The sequence below is a fragment of the Carica papaya genome, chromosome 9, assembly GCF_054855325.1.
Source record: "Carica papaya isolate Zhongbai chromosome 9, ASM5485532v1, whole genome shotgun sequence".
In the NCBI taxonomy this organism is placed as follows: domain Eukaryota; kingdom Viridiplantae; phylum Streptophyta; class Magnoliopsida; order Brassicales; family Caricaceae; genus Carica; species Carica papaya.
In genome coordinates this window covers 1487720-1510773 of record NC_142317.1, presented here as the reverse complement: position 1 = coordinate 1510773, position 23054 = coordinate 1487720, and the positions used below count along the sequence as shown (strand labels likewise).

The following is a 23054-nucleotide window of genomic DNA, read 5'->3' as shown; positions in this document are numbered from 1 at the left end:
GAACTTATATTTCATCCATAGAATTTAATTAAACTAACTGCAAGTTAAGGCTTATAGTTTGTCTAATTCAATTGAATTAAGGGCAAGGGATGCATCTCTTGAGCACCAAACATTCAATCTCTCATTTTAAAGAGGAGCACATTAACCAACAATTGCTTCATGGTTGATTCCTTTCTCCTTGAATCATTCGTTACAAGTTCGTATGTTTTAGATGGAAATTAATTTTTTAATTAAATTTTGTACTTAGTACTCAAAACAGATTGAAGAAGAAGCAAAAGTATATTTTAAAGATGATAACTTTTGAAAATAAATGAAGTACTTTAAAAAGAGAAATGACTGTAAATCTTATAAACCAGAAGAACATATACATTAGAACACAAACAAATTTGTTAAAGTAATAATACCACTTTCAAGCACAATCTTGAAATGAGGAAATGAAAAGAGAAATTGAAATGCCAGCCTTGTATATATTGGGTGAAACCCTCGATCAGGATGAGCTAATGCTTGAATCGTAATTCAAATTTTTATTGTAAAAATCATAAAATAATTCCAAAATTATGTGAAAGCATATCCATAAAAAATATGTTAATGGTATAAAAAAGAAAATCAGCCAAAAACAAAGAAGAACAAGTCACAATTAAGCATATTATTCCTTTTGAACTTTAAAGCATTGAAGAACAAAGGAAAGAAAAAGAGAAACAGAGAAAGACAAAACAGAGACAGTAAACCCCTGTTGATAGATTGAATTATACACATTTTTGAGGCATCCAATGTGAAGAAAAAAAAAAAAAAAACTTGCAAGTTAAAGAAGCGTAAACAGAGAGAGCCATACCCTCTGAAAACAATACGAAGAGAGTAAGAGAGACCGCCGCTGAAGAAACCTTTAACCTTCCGAAGCTGAAAAAACGAACCCAGAAATCAATTGAACGATCTTTGGTTGTATAATCCCTGTAGACATATATATATATATGCCTTTACTTCTCATTCAATTGACTTCATAGAAACAGCATCAATACAGTAATAGCGTGAATTAATAGTAGATAAGTTTAGTTTCTTCATCAAATTCGATTTTTATCAGCCATCAATGCACTGAAACCCTCTGCAGACCCACAGCCAAATTCCGAACAGAACAGCACAAACCAACAGGTCAAGAATTAAAACCACCCACACATGCTTCCTCCAAATTTGCTTGGCCTTTTGCCGGTGATGATAATGGTGATGATGGTCACCTCCGCCATGCAACAAGCCGTTCTTCAAATCTCTAGTGTACAACATGCCATTAACATCATCACCACCCATATCCAGTTTCTTCTCTGAAACTAGTACACCAGCATCCTTGAAACCACCATCGCCATTGGCTTCCACGGACAACCTCTTCTTCTTCTTCAAAACTTTTAATTGCTTCCCTAGCAAAGGCACAATCGAAGTCCTCCTGCCTTTCGTTGAATCCAAACTAGGATTCCGACTATCCGCCGCCATGCTTCCTGAAGAATCCATCATATCCAAATCCATCGCCATAATCTCACCGAAAATAGGATCGAACTGTGATTGGAAACAATTATGGAATACATCACCATCATCATCAAATCCCTTGATGGAACCACTTTCAGCTAACTCCTCAAAAGCGCATTTCATGCGATTCAACAACCACATGGACTCTGATTTGTCGAGAGTTTCATCAAAAATGGCAAAATAAGCTAAAGGCTCGTGAATTAAGAAAACGTAGGTCCGTGCTCCGACGGTGTGAGAGAACATCGAATGGTACGGAGGGGTTTTCTCGATGCATTTACAAGCCAACAATTCGATCCCTGGTTCTTTGCTGGAGAACTCGGCGAGGATTGTCTTTCCCTTCGCAATGCAGGCATAGTGTACCAGATTCGGATTCGAAAGCATTGATGGAGTTTCTCGAAAGAAATTAAATTAAACGAGAGAAAATTTCAAAAGAGAGATCGAATCGAAAAGACGGAAACAGACATTGTTTTCTAATTTCAGTGAAGTTGATGGAATTTCCGATCAACTTTTGATTGAACAGAAAACAAAGTTGAGCAGAGTTTTCTGTCTCTTCCAGGGGAAAATTCTTCCCCTATTCTCTCCGTAACCCTGCTTAATGGCTTCCGCCTCTAGGGTTTGCTGTGTGGATTGTTATTTATATGAAGCAACGAACTTACAGAGAAGGGAAGGTTGGATCCATTATCGGGAAAACCAAAAAAAAAAAAGAACGATGACCATCGATATCAGATTACCCTTGTTAGTAGTCATAATTACGGAAATGCCCCACAAGACATGTTCCACCGTGTCCATCCCTCGATGTCGTTTTCTGCTGACACGTGGCGGATTTGGAATGATTCGGTCAAAATCATTCTTCATTCGTACAGATATTATTATTTTTTAAAAAAAATTAAGAATTTATCGAAATTTAAATATAATTTTATCAATATATAACGACGGCGGTCGATTGCAAAAATACATGCGTAAATATAAAATAAAAATATGTGTTTAGTTAATTCATTAAATCTTATTACATATCATATAAATTAGTCGATATTTAATTTTACTTTAAATCAATTAGTGTTTTTCTTGAACATAAATTATGATTGGTGTGTGTATGTATATATATATATATATGATCTAATTAATCAAGATAAAATTTATTAGGAATACTATTAATAATAGATATTGAGTTAAACTAAGTTTTTAATTCAACCCATTAAATGTTTTGTAGAAATATACATTATATATATATATATATTTATACTTGTATAGGTATACTCACATAAACTAAATGGTATGTATATAAATTTGAAATATTTTTATTTTCATTCTTAATTTGATTAATGAATTACTCTAATTTTATTTTATGGACATTTATTTTTATTTATTTACACGACAATAAATATATATATATATATATATATATATACACACATATAATTTGCACAACTTTAATAACGACAAGCGCTGATTTAATTTCACGTGCTTCCATTAAAAAAATGTGTTTGATTATTAAAAAAACAATATTCTAAAAGAAAAGAAAATTAATTTTTCATCATTTTACTTGACCGACAGCTTTATTTTTTTCCTTTTAATTTTTTTTAAGTGAGAGTTAAGATTTTTATTTAATAAATCAAAATTTTATTTTATTATAATTATTTTAATTTAATGAATTTCATTATCACAAAATATATATTTTTTAAATACGTTACGATTTATTAATATTAGATACGACGTAATAATCATAATTTTACCACTACATTCATAGTTTAAGTTATTATTTTTACTGAATTATACATTATGAGTTAATCACTGTTAACTCATAATATAATTATAAAGTAATAAATTTGAGTTTTGTAAAAAAATTTAAGTTCTTAACTTATAATAATACATGATTATATATGTATTTAACAGATTTAATAATAAAAGCATGAATAATGAAAATCTAATTTATTATGAATTAAAATTTTCTCCTCGTTGATAAGTATAATATTGGAGTTTGAAAAGTTGTCAATTTATAGAGCTTAGAAAATGTAATTTATGTACATATAAATATAAATATAATAACGATAAGGATAATAATAATAATAATACAAGTAATTTTTGTGATGCAGACATGTTTGTTTTATACGTGGGCCTACAAAACGTGAAAGGTTCTGTTTGGATGTAAAATATTTATTTCCTAGCTAATGATAGTTATCCTTACTCTATCCCCACAAGAGATGATGACCGGTACAAAAGTAAACCTATAGCCACACACATTTTTCATTTTTCCAAAAATAAATTCATGCAATTACTATATCAGAATTCTATTATAATTTTTTTTTGTTATAATTTATTTATTAACACTTTTTCTTTATTTCAAATTTTTATTTTTTTAAAAAATTATTTAATTAATTAAATTAATAAATTAACAAAAACTACATCTATATTTTATTATTAGTAACTTATTAATTTAATTAATCAGTTAAAGTTATGTTTCGAGATATTTTTTAAAATATACAAAAATAATAAATTTATTTTTTATTAAAAAATAAAAAAAAAATTATATACATAAAATAATTTTTATAAATAAAAACTTTTTATGATATATATTAAATATTTTTTATGATAAATATAAAAAAAAATTAAATAAATTATCCTATAAAATTTTACAAAAATTCAAGATATACCAATAATATATATGTATCTTTTACTATATATCCTTAACTAAGTGATAAATAAATAATTAAATTAATAAATTAACAAAAACTACATCTATATTTTATTATTAGTAACTTATTAATTTAATTAATAAGTTAAAATTATGTTTCGAAATATTTTTTAAAATATACAAAAATAATAAATTTGTTTTTTATTAAAAAATAAAAAAAAAATTATATACATAAAATTATAACAACAAAAAAATATTTAAAACTAAATTATAAAAAAAATCAAACTTAGAAATTAAACATACACTATATATCATATACTTTTATGTCAATACATGATAAAATCTTCATGTTTCCAACAATTCTACCTACTAGAGTATACCAGCAACCAATTTCTTCAAAACATTTTCCAATATATTTTTAAAAGCTATTTTTATTTATACTGAGTGTTCATATGAACATATATCATATATATATAATATACCATTGTCTAATTTTTTTTAGAGAAGAGATTATATTACAATAAATTCAAGTTCTTTTAGAAAATTTTGAATCAATCAATCGAGTATATCCGCAATCTAAAACTACAGCAGCTCAACCAAGAAAAGCTAAACAGTACAGTTTTTTAAGCCGGATAAGAGAAACTGTTTACCTCATCCTGAAAATGGAGGTTGCTCTCTTCTTTTCCCCTCTCCTTCATACTTGTTTTCTTCTTCCTTCTTACTCAGGTGACGTAAGGAGGATCGATGCACGCCCACTCGAAAACCTGCTCATATTGAGCCGCAGCATTTTCCCAAGTGAAGTCTCTCTGCATTCCTCTCTTCATCAATCCTTCCCAAGATGATTTGTGTTCTTTGTAAGTGTTAATAGCAACTCTTAGTGCCTGTCAAAAAAATCACTCTCTCACATTTAGGAATTCGGATACTCGATATCTGGGACTATTGGTGTTTCACGAAGCAGTCTGTCTTGGAGTTATTTTCTATCGAGATCACTTAATATTTTATAGCAATTAGATAATTTACATATTGTTAGGCTAATATTACACCAAGTTATGAGATTACACTGAAATACTAGAAAAACAACAAGGAGTCGTGAATCTCTGGGGCAACATAGAATTTCCCCTTGCTTACAGCACAAGTAGCCTGTTTTACCAGAAAATAGATCTAAGAATAAGAAAAAGGAAACTGAAAATTTCACCTGTAAGTTCCTGTCAGTAGGGAACACCATTATCTAAGTATACTGATAACTACTGCTTAACATCCTTATCTTTGCAGTCAAATCATTAGTAAAACTTGAAAAACCTCTGAACTTAAAAAAGCATAGAATCTACTCCATTGTTCGACTTTCATATAACAAGACTTGCTCCTTTGTTAATGAGTTCAGGAACAGAATCAACGGTTCAAGCCGATGATTGATCGGTTCCTTTTATCACGAGTTCAGGGAAACCAAGCACTGGTGGTAAGTAATTGATCTAAAACTGAATTTTTTAAAAAACTGAGTCAATCAATTTTTTAATTTTAACACGCTTTCTTACGCACAAATTCATTAAAATGTGAATACAATATCTTAAAAATTTAAACTAATAGAAAATAATTTTATCAAGTATTTACACTCTAACAGACATAACAGGAAATGAAAAACTAAATAGAACGACTGCAAAGAGTGTAGGCATAAAAGAACTTACCGCCAACATACTTTCTTTTGTCAGCGGAGAAAAAGTCCACCTGCCAATACATTCCACAACATTGTTATAACAAAGATATACTGCATTTCAAGATTCACATGATAGAAAAAATCATCTCTGCAACAGAACTAAGTTCATAATATAATTTGCTACCAAAGAGAAAGACTTGTTGGAAGTAAAGCACAACTGCATTTTGCTTATTTAGAATAAATATCAGAAAATTATACTGGTTTTTTTACTGAATTCACACAACTTGCAAACAATGTTACATTGCATTTCTCTTGAAGTATAAACAGAGTATAACTAAGATAGTTTGTTCTTCTTGAGCTTGATTTGGAATTTCCAACTAAATATTGAAAAGTGAAAGGAATCATCTTAAACCTGAGCTTTCGACCTTGTAAGTCATTTTCCAAAAAACAATCATCCAGTAAAAAGGATAGGGGATGAACTACATACCCTGTACCTTCACCACTGCCCTCATGAGCATAGGGATTGAATGTCTCAACGGTATCCTGCAATGCAGAGTATTGAAGCAGTTGGACTAGATAAACAAAAAAAATAAAGAATCAAACTGTAACTTACTAATAACTGTTGAACTTACTCTAAGTCCTCCAGTTGCATGAACTACTGGTAAAGTTGCATATCTCATTGCATACAGTTGATTTAGCCCACAGGGTTCAAATCTTGAGGGCATCAGCAGTATATCACAGCTGATCATTTCAGAATTTCAGTAAGCGATGAATTTTCTGATGAGTAATGACATATTAACTGTAAATCACAAGTTTCAAATACCCTGCAGTAATTCTGTGAGAAATTGGAACATTGAATCCAACCCAACCCCGAAATTTGTTCTTGTAGGTAGCTTCCATGGTTCTCATCCAGTCCTCAAATTGCGGGTCTCCAGACCCAAGCATAACCTAAGATCAGGGAGTTTAGTTTCCTTGACAGAAAAGAACAATTAAGTGTAACCTGAAACCATAACTAACATATAAGGGCTGCATGACACCAGTTAAGTTCCTTGAAATTGCAGAATGGCACATGTGCACATGCATACCAAGCTTCTGCTCATTACCAAGATTTCATGGACTGCTAATTTATCCTTGAGATTTATCAAATATTTTCTACATAAAACTTCGTTTCTTTAACCTTAAACAAAAACATAATCAGGTTTGTATATTTTACCTGGATTCTCACACATTGAAATTTAAAACAAATAAAGCTTTACGATTTGGAATAAATGTGAAGAATTCTTATGCATGGATAAAGTTCCCTAACAGGGAAGCTTCAGTAGACTTATTGAAATGGGACTTGACTAAGGTAATGAAGTGGTAATGAAATATATAAAAATGCACTTACAAATTGAACATCATCTTCCATAAGTTCTGGAGTTGCTGCTCGAATCACATCAATGCCTTTCTGGTAGTCCAGTCTCCCGATGAAACCAATCTGCATAATCCAATCATATAAAAAGTTTGAGAAAAGACAGATCTTAGCTACCAAGCATTGCAGAAACAAAAAGTAACATCTTACCATTGGACATTCAGGCCTAAGGGGAAGACCTAATTCCTCCTGTAAAGCAATCTTGCACTCGACCTGCATTTTCAAAGTTACAGGGTAAGAATGTAAGAAAAAAGAAGTCTCAAGAAAAAGGGCTTTCCATATTAAAGATTTGTGCACCTTCCCGGACAAATCGTTGCTGGAGTAACAGGAGGCGATATGCTCATCCTTGGAAGGGTCCCATTCAACAGTATCAATGCCGTTTATAATTCCTAATATTATAATTAGATATGTCAGTTGGGAGGGTTCAAGAATCAAAACATACGTATCCATTTTCTTCTTGAAAGACTAAAATTCACTGGAAAACTAAGCAATTCATAAACTCAGAAAGCATACCATTAAGAACACTCTTGCGACTGGTCAATAGCTCATGTAAACCATATCCACCCTCTGGGGTGGTTATTTCCCATGCATAGCCCTGCAATTGAAAGAGAACAGTGACAAAGTAGTAATTAATTTTCTAAAAAAATTAGATAGAAGTAGTAACTAATACTACAAACAACGCACTTGTACTGTGGAAAATTGTATAAATAAAAGTGAATTACCCAACCAGAAACACAACAAAAGAAGAAAATTCTATGCAACGTTAATGACCTTGCTCACGGCAACTATTCGGTCGGCTGTCACGATTGCACCCTTCAGGATATTCACAGCTTCACCAGTGTCAAGAGCATGTGTTCTTGCCCATGTAGGGAAAACCCATTCTAATGCTCCATACCACTCCGACGGAAGTCCCAAATTCTTGTAAGTTGCTGCAGGTTCCACTCCCTGACATGTAACAGTCAATAAATATCAGTATTGCTTATGCATAATCTCATAGTTTTTCACTTAATAATCCCCTTGTCTATCACTTATTTATATGGATATTTACTGGTGTACCGCACGTCCATCAAAATCAAAATAAAAGGTAATAGCGAGAATAAAAGGAATCGGTGAGAAGAAAACGTCTACCTGATGAGCCAGGTTATGGATTACAAGAATACATCTGGCATCCTTATAAACTCCATGTGGACGATATTTTGCAGCCAAAAGCCTGAACCACATTACAGTGTACGTATAAGAACTATGCCAGGAAGAGAAACAGACAAATGAAAGTGGTCATAACAGGCAAAGGATTTACACTGGTACAAGGCTGGCATGCCAGTCATTAACTAGAAACAGACATTTCTCTCCATAGGTGAAGCCTCCAAGTGGAAGCACCAGTGGAGCTTCACATGCTGCATGGCAAAGTAAAGCGAATCGAAACTGTAAAAAGAAATTGGAAAAATGAAAAGGATGAGGTTTGTCATTGCTTCTGAAACAAAATCCTATCCCTCTGTTAATCTAAGGTTCTGAACAAATCATCAAGTTACCTGATTATCACCAAAAGCACCATAACTGTCACCATATGGATTTCCAGGTCTATGGTATGAAGCATGGTCCACAAAAACCTAAAATAGAGAGAGGAAAGTCCCATCAAAAACTTCTCCTAGTTTTGCAATGCTGCTAAGAGCTGAATGATCTATGACATAGATAAAAAATTATGCTTAAAGGTACTTCAATCAGAATACAATCACGTAAAGAAAATATATTTAACTGACGAGCATGCAGATAGTCTCACCCAATCAACACCTTCTCTATATTCGTGGAAAAAGGCAACTTCTTGCACCCCTCCGAAGCAATATATCTTGATGTGAGAATCCAGATCTGAAGCACCAGAAAACTTTTCGTCTGCAATAGTACCGTTTTGGTATCTGGGAGAGATGACCATCACACGATGTCCACGAGCAGCAAGTGCTATAGGCAAAGAACCACAAACATCTCCTAGTCCACCTGTCTTTGAATAAGGTGCTGCCTCAGAAGTGACAAAAACAATATTGTAGGTTACTCTGGTTTTAGCTTTCTCTTCTCCTTCAACATCCTCAGTTTTCTCTTCCTCGTGAATGGTTTCATCTTCTTTAGAGCCAATGACCTCATGATCAGCTGTAGTTCAAAGTTTACAGAGCAGCAGTCAGCTCTAGGAGAAAGAAAGAACAATTAGATGCTGCATAGGTCCTGGTCGTCAAAATTAATTAAGAACCGAGATGCTAAGCTCATAAAAGATATTTGCTAACTGAAATAGAATAATTATTATTGTGAAATAACAAAATTGAGCGATCAATTCTACTAAAAATCTTAGTGCCAAAAGAGAATTAAACTAAACAGAGTAAAACTCTAACACTCTCACAAACAAGTGAAATATCAAGCCTTCGTTTTAGTACATAAAAACATTTTCTTGAAATTTTATTTTCTTTATTCATTATATAGTCATATACAAAAACATGCATAGCAATTGAAAATAAAAAGCAATATTCCAGAACAATATATAGTAAAGAAGAGATTGAAGAAATAAAAAGTTCTTACAGATTTTTCATCATTAATAAAGTTAGAAAATACTAAAGAGAACCTTTAAGATGACATATAACCCAAGCTTGATAAGATAAAATAAAAATAGTAACCTGGATCAAAGAATTAGTTACAACTTATTATCTTATACGCTATCAGTGCTTCAGCTTCCTCTATAATTCCAGCTACCTTTCATTTGTATTCAGATTAAAAAATGATTCCGCTTGGTGCTTGCAGATGACGGACCAAGATAAATAATAAATTGCACTGATCTCTAATTACCCAGTTTGTTATTTATTTTAGATACATTATCAATCAAATTAGTAAAGGAACTCATTGGCGTTATCCTGCTTTATGATCCCAAAGTTTATGTAAACTAAATAAAGTATGAAGCTAATTTCATACAGGAACAATGATTTAATATAAAACAATCCCAGTTGATCTTAAACCAATTATATTCCGCATGAAATGAAGGGGAAACTATTAAGGAAGGTCTCATACTAAAATTAAATAATCGTCAGTTTTAACAAATAAAAAATTTATGATGATCATCCTTAAACACCAAACTGCATTGGATCTCTTCTATTCCATATATTACAGACAAAAAAAAGAATCATTAACATTAATTAATAATTTTTAAATTAAAAAAGTGATTGATTTCCGCGAGCACGTACCAAGTTGGGGAATCAAGTGAAACCCGATAACAGAACCAGAACCATCCCTCTCTTCACCCAGTAAAAGACTCTTTTCTTCATCCTTATTTTCGACGATATTGAATCCATCTTTTGGATTATCAATCCCACTTTCACTGCTACTTTTAACTGGTCCACTTCTAACCCGCAGACACCTTTCTTTTCTGTTTCTTCTACGAGCAAAACTCACTCGCCGGACATTATAATCGCGATATGATTGTGAAGAACACATATTCGATTTGCATGGAATTACAAAGTTGATTTGCAGAGACTCCATTAGAGAGTTCAGAGAGGATGTCAATTAGAAAAAAATAACGAAGAAGAAGAAGAGGAGACGTAAGTCCAGTCTAGTACGAAAGGAATCGTGAATAGGAGTTGAAAAAAAGAACGAAGGAAATCTCGAAAGAAGGTACTAATACTATACCTGTGAATTGTTACAGAAAAAGGGAGACGATAAATAGCTTTTCTGCTTGTGAGATCCAGAAAAAGCGCGAAAATCGAAAAAAAAAAAAAAAAACAAAATCCTGGTGGAACAAAATGGTTCGACTGACGATTGTAAGATGGTGCCACGTGGAGACATCCAGTAAGTTCCGCCACGTGGTAGTCGTTCGACTGTTAAACGGCACCGTATTAATCTTTACCCACCGAAGATGAAACCGTTATTTCGGATATCGCAAAGTTTGACTCTTTCTGTTAAAGTCATAGCACGGGCCACCCGTATAAAAATTAAATTTTCAAAAATATTTTGTTTATAGTTTCATATTTTTATTTATTTTTAAACGAAAATATTATAAATTAATAAACGAATTGCCTTTATTTATTAAAAACATGCTAATTTAATTTTAATAAAATTCACTCAAAAAATAAATAAAATAAATAGAAACAAAATAATGCTTGGATGATATGAAAAAGTAATTTTTTATTCATTAAAAAAATTAAATTTAATCTTCATTTTTCTTGTAGCTTTCTCATCCCATTGAAAATAAAATTATGAGCATATTTATTTAATGCTAAGAGTTTTTATTTTGTATTAAATATATATATTTTAGAAATTATTACATTTTTTCATAGCATTATTGCATATATAGATATGGTTAATATTAAAAATAATAACTATTTTGTTTTCTTGTGTGTGGACAAAATGAGTCATATTATAAAACACCAAGCAATCATAATGTATGTTGAGCATTGACAAAACCTTAAGACATATATATAAATTACAGTCTATTAACAAAACGACGTCGTGGATTGAAACGCACGATAGAAAAATCCTTCACTCGTCCATCTCTATCTCCATCTCCGCAAAACAATCAACCGAAATCCTGCCTCCGACCGTTACTAGCAAGACCCATTCTCCAATCTTCTCCACCATTATAATCCGGGCTGCAACCTGGAACCCGTCTAGAAGGTAATTGCATCCCATTGCCTTTTGGATTCGGGCTTTTTGGAGCTTGGTAAGCTGCCGATCCACCACCAGAACTGGATGAGTCACAACCAGACCCGACCACTGATCCTCTCTTTGTTGATAGACTCCACTGGGGAATCTGAGACCCACGTTGCTTGACAGAACCATGTGATCGGACCTTGGCTTTTGCAGATTTGGTTGGAGCCATGTAGCTGGGAACATTGATCAGTTGTGGTTGTTGGCGACTTGGGAACGTGTCTGAGTCCATGTTTTGACGGCTGAAGAGGTCCATGTTTGTATTGCCATTGCCCAAGCCTTGTGGGGTGATCATGTCCATCTCAACAGTCTTCTCGGACATATCGTCAGTGGTGGAAGTAGTGGTGGCAAGTGTCATGTAAGAGCCGCCTTGTGGGCTCATGTGACGGGCATGGTATGGCTGTGTTGACATCCAACGCTCGAGCCAGTTCCAGCCCCATTGAGCCTTTTCATGCTCGTTGTAGAATGTCATCTCTTTGCCATCTGGGCTTGGCTGCATTACTTGCTGATGTTGTGGAGGTTGCTGTTGTTGCTGCTGCATTGCAATTGTAAAGGTAATGCTTATATACGTATGGGAATCAACAGCTTATACCAGTAAAAGATTTAAGAAAAAACCGATCTTACTGTATTGATTATAATACAATCTCTTGCCAGTTCATTTAGCTCTTTGTTTCCAATCAAAAGCAAAATTTAAAAGCTAAGGGGTTAAAAGTGCTTAATTAGTATAATCAAATGCAAAGGAAAAAAGCTTCACCAACCTGGTAGCTGTAAGCATAAGCAAGAGCCCTCTCTCTTTTCATGACAGCATCACGTTTCCTTGAAGCATTTTCCTGGATTTTGTCTGAGCTTTGATGCCTACCATCCCAACCTTCATATTTCATCAACGGAGAACCACCCTTCGGTTTCTGCAATCCTTCTTCCCTTACTCCTCTTTGTTCTTTCTCTTCCCCTTCCTCGACTTTCTTGATGATTTTCTCATGAGCCAACTGAAGCCTACGTGCTCTTACTCTAGCCTGCACGCGGACTAGTGCTTGCATGCACCGCATTGTCATTTGTGCTTGCTTTCGCACGTTATGTCCTCTTACCAGTGCTTGGAGCCTCACCAATCCCTTCAAAGCACGCAAAGCTCGCCTAGCCTGAGCACAAACCAATCATACAACACAAATTTCACTAAAGTGGGTAAATTTTCGTTTGGTTTTCTATGATTACAGAGATTAAGAACTACTCAAGGATGCAAAAGAAAAGAGCAAGGTATTATAGTTACTAGATAGCCTCTGTAATATGACTGTATGAGAATTGCAGCAGCTTCCTCCTTTGTCTGCCGCCCATAGCCTGCCAATCGGACAACTTTGGCTGCAGCTTGAGCTGCTGCAACTGCAGCTTCTGCAGCGGCAGCAGTTGCCATGGCAACTGCTATAGCGTGGTTTCTGTCTTCAGTCACGGGGGTCGATGCAAAACTCTCATCATTTGTGATTTCTGGAGAACTCTCGGCAGGAAAATGCTCAAATGACACAACTTCAGGGGCTTCTTGCTGCCATCTCTCTGCATTGTCTTTCTGCAAATCATACGTTGAACTAAGCCTTTAAGTTTTAAACACGTGTAGTGCAGTTTCCGTTAGACTAATCTCTGCATTGTCTCTCTGCATATTATATATAAAACTAAACCCTTTCTAGCACATGTGATGCATGTTTCATTGAACTAATCTCTGGATTGTCTCTCCGCAAATTATCATACTTTCATTATATTAAACTAATCTCTGCACAGTCAAATATAAAAGTCTCCCTTTCAAAGACATATAATGCATGTTTTATTACACTAATGACGGCTCAAAAATCACCACAAGAAGATAACTGTAGTTTCAGTAAGAGGGAAAAAAGCAACAATTTTTTTCTTTTGACAAGCCAGCAAATTTTGGAAAAAAGAAATTCAAGCTCAAGAGTTGGCTCTCTCTGTTTTGGCATGAAGCGGATCGAACATGTCAAGCACATGACGGTCAACAAGGATGATGTGAAAGCTTAGGTGTAATGATAATAATATCTCAAGAGGTCTCCCCAAGCATTATTATTTTCTTAGTCATCTTCATATAGAGAGGGGGACCAGCATCTCCGTTATGCATTCATGGCCCTAATCCTTATACAGGGCTGCAGTGGTAGGTCGTCTTCATTGTTGGTTTCACCATCTAAACTAAATCATCCACTGCTTCATAAATGAAACCCATAAGATCGATTTGGGTATTTAATTTATAAATTACTACCCTTTTAAATCCAAAAAAGGAAGTGGAGAAATTAGCCTACGGTATGTAACATTTGATTTCTTTTGCAAATTAATGATGTGACCAAAGTATCTCTTAATCATTAATCACTCAACAGATTAGAAGAAACCCATCATACTTCTCTTAGCAATTTTACAACTAAACAATGAAGATAATCACTTTGCTCAAGACTAAATTTCTTTTTCTTTTTCCACACTCTCAAATGGGTTTATTGTAATTATGATTTTATCTTAATAATTTAATAACAAAAGCAAACACCCATTATCTATATAGGCTTTTCTTTTGCCACAAAGAGATTCTTGAACACTGATAATAATTCTCTTGATAATTCTAAAATAGTCCCTAATCTCTCTAAGAAATTTAAAAGAGAATTCTCAAAAGTTGACTCAGTGAATTTAGTGTTTTAGTTACTATTTACAATCACATGCAGATGCGGAAAATTGCTCACCTAAACCATCATATATAAGAACTACCCAAATCCAATTTTACAAGCCATTAATTTTTCCTTTTTAATTAATAAGATTAGTATTGTCTGGTAATAACTCAAAAGTAGATGAAAATGAAATTTTAATTAAAAGACCTAAAAAGTCAATAAATCTACCAACAAGTCATTAATTGCTTATTAGCAAAGCAATTAAAAATTTTAAGAAATTTATGGAAATGACCTTTTTCTCCGGCAATTCCTTAGCAGATGATTTGAACACTTTCTTCACAGACCAAAACCAACCGCTCCCTTTCTTCCCCATCTCCGGGGTATCGGCCTTCATAGCAATCAAAACAACCATACATCAACACATTAGACAGTAAACACTCAGAAATCACCACAACACAGCAGAGAAAAAATAATAACAATAACCTCTTCGAAAAAAAATAATAATGATAACAAATATATTATCCGGTGAAGAAGAAAATGAAAGTTGTAGGTTTCATTTTTACATTTTCAGTTTTTCAAATATATCAAAAATATATCGGTAAATGTAGAGTTGGTTTTCATTTCGAACAGTTAGAACTAATAGAAACCACGCAAAAAAAAGAAGCACAGAACAAGTAAGGAAGATCATCGAAGTGGAAAAGGGAGGAAAACGAAGGGAAATGACTGAAAAATTTGAAAACAAAAACCTGCGATGTGATCGAGTCGAGATTGTGCGATCACTTGGTTTCGCTTCTTAAGCATCTTCTACATATGATCTCTGGCATTTTTACATTATACGTATCAATTCCTGAGTTTTCTAATCTTCTTCTGGCCTTTTTTGTTCTTGTGAAGAAGGTTACAGTGCAGAGACTTTCAGAGAGAGAGAGAGAGGGAAGGAGGAAGGAGGAAGGAGGTGGGTGCGTGAGAGTAGTAACTGCTTACCCGCGTAATCGCCGTTGGAATTTATCAGATTCACGGGAGAGAGAACGACGTGGCGTAGGATACTGTTGATCACAGACCAATGAAATCTCGACACGTCACCTTCCGAACCTAGATATCACGGCCTGTGTAGAAGGTGGTAACGGCTTCTTGAGGTAATCACCAGAAATCCATCCACCACCCGCAACTTGCCCATCGCGCACCCTTTTTATTTTTATTTTTATTTTTATTTTTTTATATCGTAAATTTAAATTAAAAATATTTATTTCCTGTAAAAATAAAAATAAAAAACTAAAATAATTAAACTATATTTAAATAATTTAAATTCAAAAAATAATTTTAATTAATTAATTAAATTAATAAATTATAACAATAACAAATAGACCTAACGTCACTATTAATCTCTTAATACATTAACTTGATTAATTAGTTAACATTATTTTTTAAATTATTTTTAAAGCATTCTAACATAATTTAATTATTTTAAAAATAATTAAACATTTAATTATAACAAATAATTAATTTTAAATATTAATTTAATAATTTATCTTAAAATCTAATCAATCATAATTAATTGAGATTAAGGTCTAATTATTATTTAGAGGAAGAGAACAAACTTGTTTTATTAATGTACATGTTCTTGATGTGCATGGGTGGGACTGTACGGCTTCATGCACATTAATAAATTTATTGCGTCGTTGAGCTGTGAAATCCTAATTTAATTCTAACCCACCAATTTATCTTCATATTGTTGAGTTTTAAAAGCGAGAGATACCCTTTTACGGGAATTTCAAACATCTTTAGATAGGATCTCGTCGGAGTCTCGTAACTTAAAATGTGTAACATACAGACGTGGTTCTTTCTAATTTTTCTGTGCTTGTATTTCTCTTATATATGAAAAAAGAGAGAGAGACAATCAATTTTTTAATAGATTTTGTTAATATTAATATAATATGATATATAAAATATATAATTCATACGATATAATATTTTCAATGTAACAAATACGACGTAACATTCTTATTTTGACATTGATAACTCAACGTTTAATATAAAATTAAGATATCACATCACATATCTTATAAAAATTTACAATAAGAAACGAGATTTAAAAAAAAAATTATAGTACTACGATTGTTTTTTTTTTTTAAACGAGAATATCATCGTGCCAATATCGATATTGGGTGAAACCCTAATAACACTTAGTGATTATATATAAGGAAACTAATATTTCTATACATATAGGAAAGGAGGCATGTCTTTTTTATCAAAGAGAAAACTTGTACATGTTTGGTGAGGAGCATCTTTCAGAGTAATTTATTTTACTGTCAAAGTTTTCTTTATAAAGAGGGGACCTAACTCAATGATGCCCATGAATCAGATTGCAGAGTTTCAAAAGGACCACCATCTATACACACACACACACACACACACACATATATATATATGTGTGCATGCCCTTTTTAGGGACCTGATTTTGATGTTGCACACAGAGATATACATATTTTGATTTGGGTTCTAAATGGGGTTATTCTTATCTTCATGTATGTTTCATATAATTCGAGAAGAAGGGACAATCAAGTTAAAAACTTACTTGATTATGAGATTATATGAATTAATAATACGGGTTGAAGTATTTTTATTTTATTTATATATAATTTTTTTAGTATAAACTATAATATAGAAAGAAAATAATATTAAAAAACGAGTTTACGTATAAGTTGGTATTAACTTAACGACTCAGAATAATTTATGTTTCGATTATAAATTATAATTGAATTATATATATTTAAAAAAAATAAAACCCATAAATTAAATTTTTAAAACATGTGTGATATTTTTCTTATAATTATTTATGTCAGTCATTAGCTCGACCATCGTATATATATAATCAAGATTTATACATATTAATTTATTTATTATTTTTTATTAATGTGGAGTATAAGCAATATTGTCATTATATGGTCAATCAACCACCTAAAATTAAGAGATCCCAACCAACATTAACCAAATTAATCATGAGACATAAAACCATTTCTTCACATCTCACTAGTGTTTGATGCAAACATTTGTGTTCCACCAACTAACCATCATTAATATTTTTGTATTTATTTATTTTTATAAAAAATACTATTGAATTTTTAAAACTTTATTTATTTTATGATAAATTAATGAATTAGTTTTTAAAATTTAACATTTATTATAATTTAATCTCTAATATTTTTATCATTACACTTTAGTCACTGGCGTTTTATACATACTTTTATTTTTTAAGTAAAAAAAAAAAATTAAAATGTTTAATTCATATTTGAATGTTTTAGAAAACAAATTAAATCAATGATTAATTTAATTGATAAATTAATAATAAGAATAATAATAGACATATTTTTTATTACTATTAATTTAATTAATCAATTAAATTATTTTTTTAAATCATTAAAATATTGTTTACTATTTTTTAATTTTAAAATAAAATAAAATTATAAAAAATATTATTATCAATTTTTTTATGTATAATTTAGTAATTTTTTTAAAAAAAAATTATATCTTGGTATGGCCCACATGAAGGTGGCATCAATTTCATGTGGAGTACTAAGAAAAACTTGATGCAAATTGGCCTTTGTTACTCTATTGTGGCTTAGTGATAAGCCCATTAGTATAATATAGACTTTGTGATAACTCAATACTCTTCAATAATAATATGATAAATATTTTGTGACATATTTATAATGATCAATATTAATTCAAGAATTATTTTTGGCATTATGGTCATGAATGATAATAATCCTATAGTAATTATTAATACATAATAATTAATAAAAGTATCTCAATTTTATATCGAAATTTATAGAATCCGAAACTCGAAAAATATATTGTAAAAAAGTGAAGTTAATTACAAGTTTAAGATTATGTATTAGAAAATTACATAAAACTACAAAATATTATTTATAATATAATAATAGTATTAAGAAAAAAAAACAAGTAAAAAATATTTTATGACTATGACAAAGCTTTTATTATATTGAACGATGATTGAAATTAGTAAAATTGTAAAGGACCGGAACTTAAAGAAAACAAATTTATATTTTTAATGCATAAGCAAACAATAAAGTTAAGGTAGTAAATTGGAATGTCCAATAAGGTTTTGTTAATTGGAATCTGAATCTTGATTCTCTTGATATGAAATGATTAATAGAATAGTGAGTTACACTAACCAAGTAAGAATATCACACTAATCACTGATACAGAAAACAAATGTTCGTAAAAATTACAAAACAACTAATTGAGCTCTTTAAGTAAATTTATTTAACATCAAAACGTTATTTTTATACTTACCATTACGAGTTTTTTGAAATCAACTTATAAGACAAACACCCATATAATATTTATAATTTCATGTACAAGTGAGCAAGATCGGTCATTCTTCTTTTTTACCTGCTTATTGGAACTCCTAGGGGTTCATAGAGATATTCTCCTACTCGTGAACCCAATATCTAGATTTGTCAATTTACTTGGTCGTCCTCATACCCTGTCTAGTAATGGGCGCCAAATACACCATTGTTTTAATACCTCGTTTGGTATGAAGGTGAAGCATATATCCTAACCCTTCCGATATAGAACTTCTCAGCCCCGTTCGGCTGAGATAATATCCACGATAAAGTTTTTCTTATGTATCAGGTTCGTCCACCCTTTCCCAGGGTACCTGGTATGTAATAGCATAGATCGGCGAGAGAGAGTGAGATGGAAGTTAAGATGGAATGGGTGGAATCAACGGCTGGGATGTGAGTTTAGGATAGGTATAAAAAGGGGGCGTCGGACATAGAGATGGGAGGAGGAGAATAAAGAAAATAAAGGGGAAAACAGATAATGCAGGAGTGAGAGAGGAAGACGATTATGAAAGAGGCAGTAATCGGAGGCGACAGTGGAAGAAGAACTACTCGAAAGTTCGAGAATGAGGTGAGGTCGCGATAGCTTTGGGAGATAGAGGAGGATGAAAGCAAGAGGTAAGAGAAATTTAAAAATTTTAAACTAATTTAGGGCAAATCTAGTGAGATTGTGTGTACAAGTTAATAGAGATGCTTATCGTCAAGGAGATCGAAGTCGAGGCGCTATGTTTGTTGAGGGAGTGTGAGAGGGGTCGAGGTCTGAGGGAAGAGAGGGAGTAAGCAGTAGAGTGGAGTGTACATATGGGCAGTCGGTTGTGTGAGGGAGATTAGTGAACGAGAGATGTCGTGAGGATGGGAACAAAGTCTGTGGATGATGAGTTGTGTGTAACCGAGAGATAAGGTCACTGTGAAAGTGGGATGCATTATTGTATATGTATAAGTATAGGCGGCAGTGATCGATGGCGAGTGTAGGGATAGTTGTGTGTGTGTAAGGCTACTTACCGAGGGTGACTCCTTTTATTGTGCAGGGATGGTGGTTCGTGACTTTATATGTGAAGCTGTAGGTGGAGTGAGGTTTACGTGATATAGGGGGTAGGTTGGGTACTCTATGGTGTGTGTATGTATAGGTACTTAGATGTGGGAGGTCTCTTGGCCAATGTTGGAGGATTCTGGTATACTGGTGTGTAAATTAGTGGCACCCTGCGTGTGCGTGTGCGTGACTTGTGTGTGTGTAAGGCCTTTAGCCGATGTTTGTAAATATGAATATGTCGATATAATGCGTAGTGACATACTGTATGTATGGCCACTCTGTGGTCGATTGGGCATTCCCCTGGTCAAGTGTGTGGGAGGTCGTGTGGCCGATATTGGTGGAGTTCGGTGGGGCCATTCAGTGGTCATTACCGCGGGAATAGCGGTGTGTATTTGATGTTGTGGTGCGGTAGTGCATAGGGCCATGTAATGGCCGATATAAGGATTGTGTTTGCTGTTGGAATAGGGCCCCGGATGTAGCGAGAGTGTGCATGTGTGGTCTTGGTGAGCCAGTGCGTGATGAGAGGTATGATAGGGATGAAGATGATTAAGAGGGTATGGGTGTGGCTTAAGGACTACTAGAATTGTGTCGAGTTGGTAAGGTGTTGTGGTTAAAACAAAAGGGGTAGAGTGCGGGTCCATTATATGGTCGGGAGAATGAGAGGCTAATAGTAAGGGGTTATACAGGATTAGGAGGGAGTAGTATCGTCATTTAATAGTTATCAAGGAAGAAAAATAAAATGATAGAAATAAGGGAAATGATAGTAAGGAGGGAGGTCATTTAATTGCCATTCATTAGTTTAGTTTCAAAATTTCATCTTATTGGGTTATGCATACTCATTACTCTCATTTCAGATGCTTTGAGGCGGGAACCAGAAATGGAGAGCTTAACAACTAGAAATGGAGAGCTTATTATCATTTATTGTTTACTTAAACGATAGTAAGTAGCAAGATGTTTTCAATTATGATGAGACATAGTAGTACACTTACAATATTTGAATAATGTTATAACTTCTATGTGTATGGTGATAGTTAAACAGTTTTTTTGATTATAGAATTATTCATTGTACGAAAATTGATTTATTTGTTGAACAAATGGATATGTGTGATTTGGTTGAAAAATTATAAATATCTTATTTGGGGTAGAAGAATGAATAATGTATAATTCTATAGTGGAAACCGTTTAGGAGTGTCACACAGTAAGCCTTTCATATATAGATTCTCATTATCAAACACCCATCAATCGTATACCAACATTTCATTTCATATTCACATATCAATCAAACAATATTTAAGTAAACAATACAATTTCATACCTTAACAATTAAGAAACGAAATCAGGTATTTTTCTCAAATCAGTCAACAGATAAAAATAACGATTAGTTAATAAATGAACGAGAAAATAATTAAAAGTAATAATTTAAAGCACACAACAGAACAATAAATAATTTAAGCAGTATAGGAAAAATAAATAGGCAATACAGACAATGTAGGATAATTATATACTGACCAGTTCCGATTCCACAAGTGACCTATAATTATTGTTAAGATTTTTCTAATTTTTACAAAACATAAGATTATCGATTATTAGACCTCAATTTATCGTAATAGAGAATAGGGTGAGAGATTCTTACTCGGATCGATGTTTGAAACTCTCGTGCTACCTACTGCACCTCCTGACGGTCTTTGGGTTTCCTGAATTTTTCATGCAGAAATTAGAATACTCGTCACGTACTCAAAAATACCTCAAAAGTTTAAAATCGATATTAAAAAATCTTTTTGAGCAATTTTAGGGTTATGGCATGGCGGTGCCGTTGTGCTTTGACGTCGACTTTACTGCCCACAGTGGCAGTTCGTCTCGACCTAATTAATTTTAGCCGATTTAGACCGATTTTGGTCAGTTTTACACATATCCCTACGAAAAAATACATTAGGAAGCCTTGGTTGGCTGAGAAAGTTGAAAAACCAAAATCTATCATCGGGGAAGGGGGGGAGGGGTTCGGGTGTCCGGGTGTGATGGCTCTGTCGGTCTTCCTTCGCAGCTGGGGTTCTTCTTCAAATAACCTGCACCAGAAAGAGACGGTGAACATAGTGATCAAAGAATCGCATAAAACAAAAAATAAGAAGTGGATCGTCGGAGAGGATTTCAGATTTTGGTTGCGATGGCTCGACCGAGCATTACCTGCGATTTATAACTCACTTGTCAATCCTTTGGCTCCGATATGGCCATAGAGAGGCTCGAAATTGAATTCAAAGTGGAAAGAGGAAAAAAACACTAGTTTTGGCGCGATAGTGTCTCCGATGCGGTGGCGACGGTGGTTGGCCTCCTTCTCTAGCGTCTGGTTTTTTCTCCAACCCCCCTTCTTCTTCTTCTTCGGTCTTTATTCTGTCAGCTAGGGTTTGGTTCCCCTGCGAATAGGAGTTTAAATACTCATATCCTTTTCGATTCAGGGCGTTCGTTTGAGTCGGCCTAGAGCGAGGATGACTGTTCGATGATTTTTTGTTTTAGTTGACGGCGTGGACAAATTTGGACCATCCATCGAGATCAATCTTGTCCGTTTGATCGGGTCTAAAAAGAAAATGCATTTGAGTTGTTTATGCGCGCGAAATGAGGTATAGACTGTCGGATTAATTGGTACGCCGATCGCTCGCGTGGCCTCCTTCGTGATGCTGATGTCGGCGTACTTGCCACGTGATGTGCTCTGATTCACTCGGGCTGCTGATTGAGTCGTCCTACGTGGTCGATTTTTTTTTGATGATTTTACTCATTATTTTTAAGTTTTCTTTCAAAACCATAATTTATTATTCAAAATTTCATCAATTTTTTTAAAATTATTTTCAATTTTATCAATAATTTATTTTTTAAAAAAATTTAAATTAAAATATTTTTTTAATTATTTATAGATTTTATAAATGCAATAATAATTATCCCAAACTAATTTCTAAATTCGGGTATTACAAAAATATTTTCCAAGATTTCTACCAATATGTAGATAGAAAAAATTAAAATGTGTCAATATAAATAAAAAAAAATATAAAAAATATAAAATAAATTGGACAAATTATTTTAATTTAATTTTAAGCTTTTCCAAGTTCCTGCACAACCCGAGTAACCGACCGGCGTCCGAAACAAATC

At 33.0% G+C, this 23054-nt stretch overlaps 3 protein-coding genes across 7 annotated transcripts; all 3 read right to left on the bottom strand.

Annotated features, from left to right (window-relative positions):
• Positions 1 to 629: 629 nt before the first annotated feature.
• Positions 630 to 2073, bottom strand: LOC110823086 (SNARE-like superfamily protein). Its single transcript, XM_022053376.2, has one exon. It carries the CDS (start codon positions 1891 to 1893, stop codon positions 1075 to 1077), a length of 819 nt encoding a protein of 272 aa, XP_021909068.1. The 5' UTR covers positions 1894 to 2073; the 3' UTR covers positions 630 to 1074.
• Positions 2074 to 4591: 2518 nt separating this feature from the next.
• Positions 4592 to 10922, bottom strand: SS1 (glycogen/starch synthase, ADP-glucose type). 2 transcript variants are annotated; one of them, XM_022053925.2, is made up of 15 exons: positions 10422 to 10920; positions 8984 to 9345; positions 8736 to 8813; positions 8504 to 8628; positions 8335 to 8416; positions 7978 to 8151; positions 7720 to 7801; positions 7504 to 7595; positions 7357 to 7419; positions 7183 to 7272; positions 6619 to 6743; positions 6428 to 6536; positions 6283 to 6338; positions 5827 to 5866; positions 4592 to 5025 (listed from the first exon to the last, which is right to left on the bottom strand). In XM_022053925.2, the coding sequence occupies exons 1-15, from the start codon at positions 10714 to 10716 to the stop codon at positions 4867 to 4869; spliced, it is 1932 nt and encodes a 643-aa protein (XP_021909617.2). In that variant the 5' UTR covers positions 10717 to 10920; the 3' UTR covers positions 4592 to 4866. The 2 variants fall into 2 exon arrangements, with proteins under 2 accessions (XP_021909617.2, XP_088067825.1); XM_088211699.1 differs by lacking the exon at positions 4592 to 5025 and adding an exon at positions 5081 to 5284 and having other exon boundaries at positions 10422 to 10922.
• Positions 10923 to 11572: 650 nt separating this feature from the next.
• IQD21 (IQ-domain 21) lies at positions 11573 to 15698 on the bottom strand. 4 transcript variants are annotated; one of them, XM_022053819.2, is made up of 6 exons: positions 15507 to 15698; positions 15272 to 15342; positions 14818 to 14913; positions 13145 to 13435; positions 12639 to 13016; positions 11573 to 12415 (listed from the first exon to the last, which is right to left on the bottom strand). In XM_022053819.2, the coding sequence occupies exons 3-6, from the start codon at positions 14896 to 14898 to the stop codon at positions 11750 to 11752; spliced, it is 1416 nt and encodes a 471-aa protein (XP_021909511.2). In that variant the 5' UTR covers positions 14899 to 14913; positions 15272 to 15342; positions 15507 to 15698; the 3' UTR covers positions 11573 to 11749. The 4 variants fall into 4 exon arrangements, with proteins under 4 accessions (XP_021909511.2, XP_088067760.1, XP_088067759.1 ...); XM_088211634.1 differs by lacking the exon at positions 15272 to 15342; XM_088211633.1 differs by lacking the exon at positions 15507 to 15698 and having other exon boundaries at positions 15272 to 15499.
• Positions 15699 to 23054: the final 7356 nt, after the last annotated feature.

Coding starts and splice junctions, on each gene's coding strand:
- LOC110823086 (XM_022053376.2), bottom strand. CDS start 1,893: ATGCTTTCGAATCCGAATCTGGTACACTATGCCTGCATTGCGAAGGGA.
- SS1 (XM_022053925.2), bottom strand. CDS start 10,716: ATGGAGTCTCTGCAAATCAACTTTGTAATTCCATGCAAATCGAATATG. Junction 9,346..10,421: donor TCACTTGATTCCCCAACTTG/GTACGTGCTCGC, acceptor TTTGAACTACAG/CTGATCATGAGGTCATTGGC. Junction 5,026..5,826: donor CAAAAGAAAGTATGTTGGCG/GTAAGTTCTTTT, acceptor TTTTTTTGACAG/GCACTAAGAGTTGCTATTAA.
- IQD21 (XM_022053819.2), bottom strand. CDS start 14,898: ATGGGGAAGAAAGGGAGCGGTTGGTTTTGGTCTGTGAAGAAAGTGTTC. Junction 13,017..13,144: donor CATATTACAGAGGCTATCTA/GTAACTATAATA, acceptor GTTTGTGCTCAG/GCTAGGCGAGCTTTGCGTGC. Junction 12,416..12,638: donor CTTATGCTTACAGCTACCAG/GTTGGTGAAGCT, acceptor ATTGCAATGCAG/CAGCAACAACAGCAACCTCC.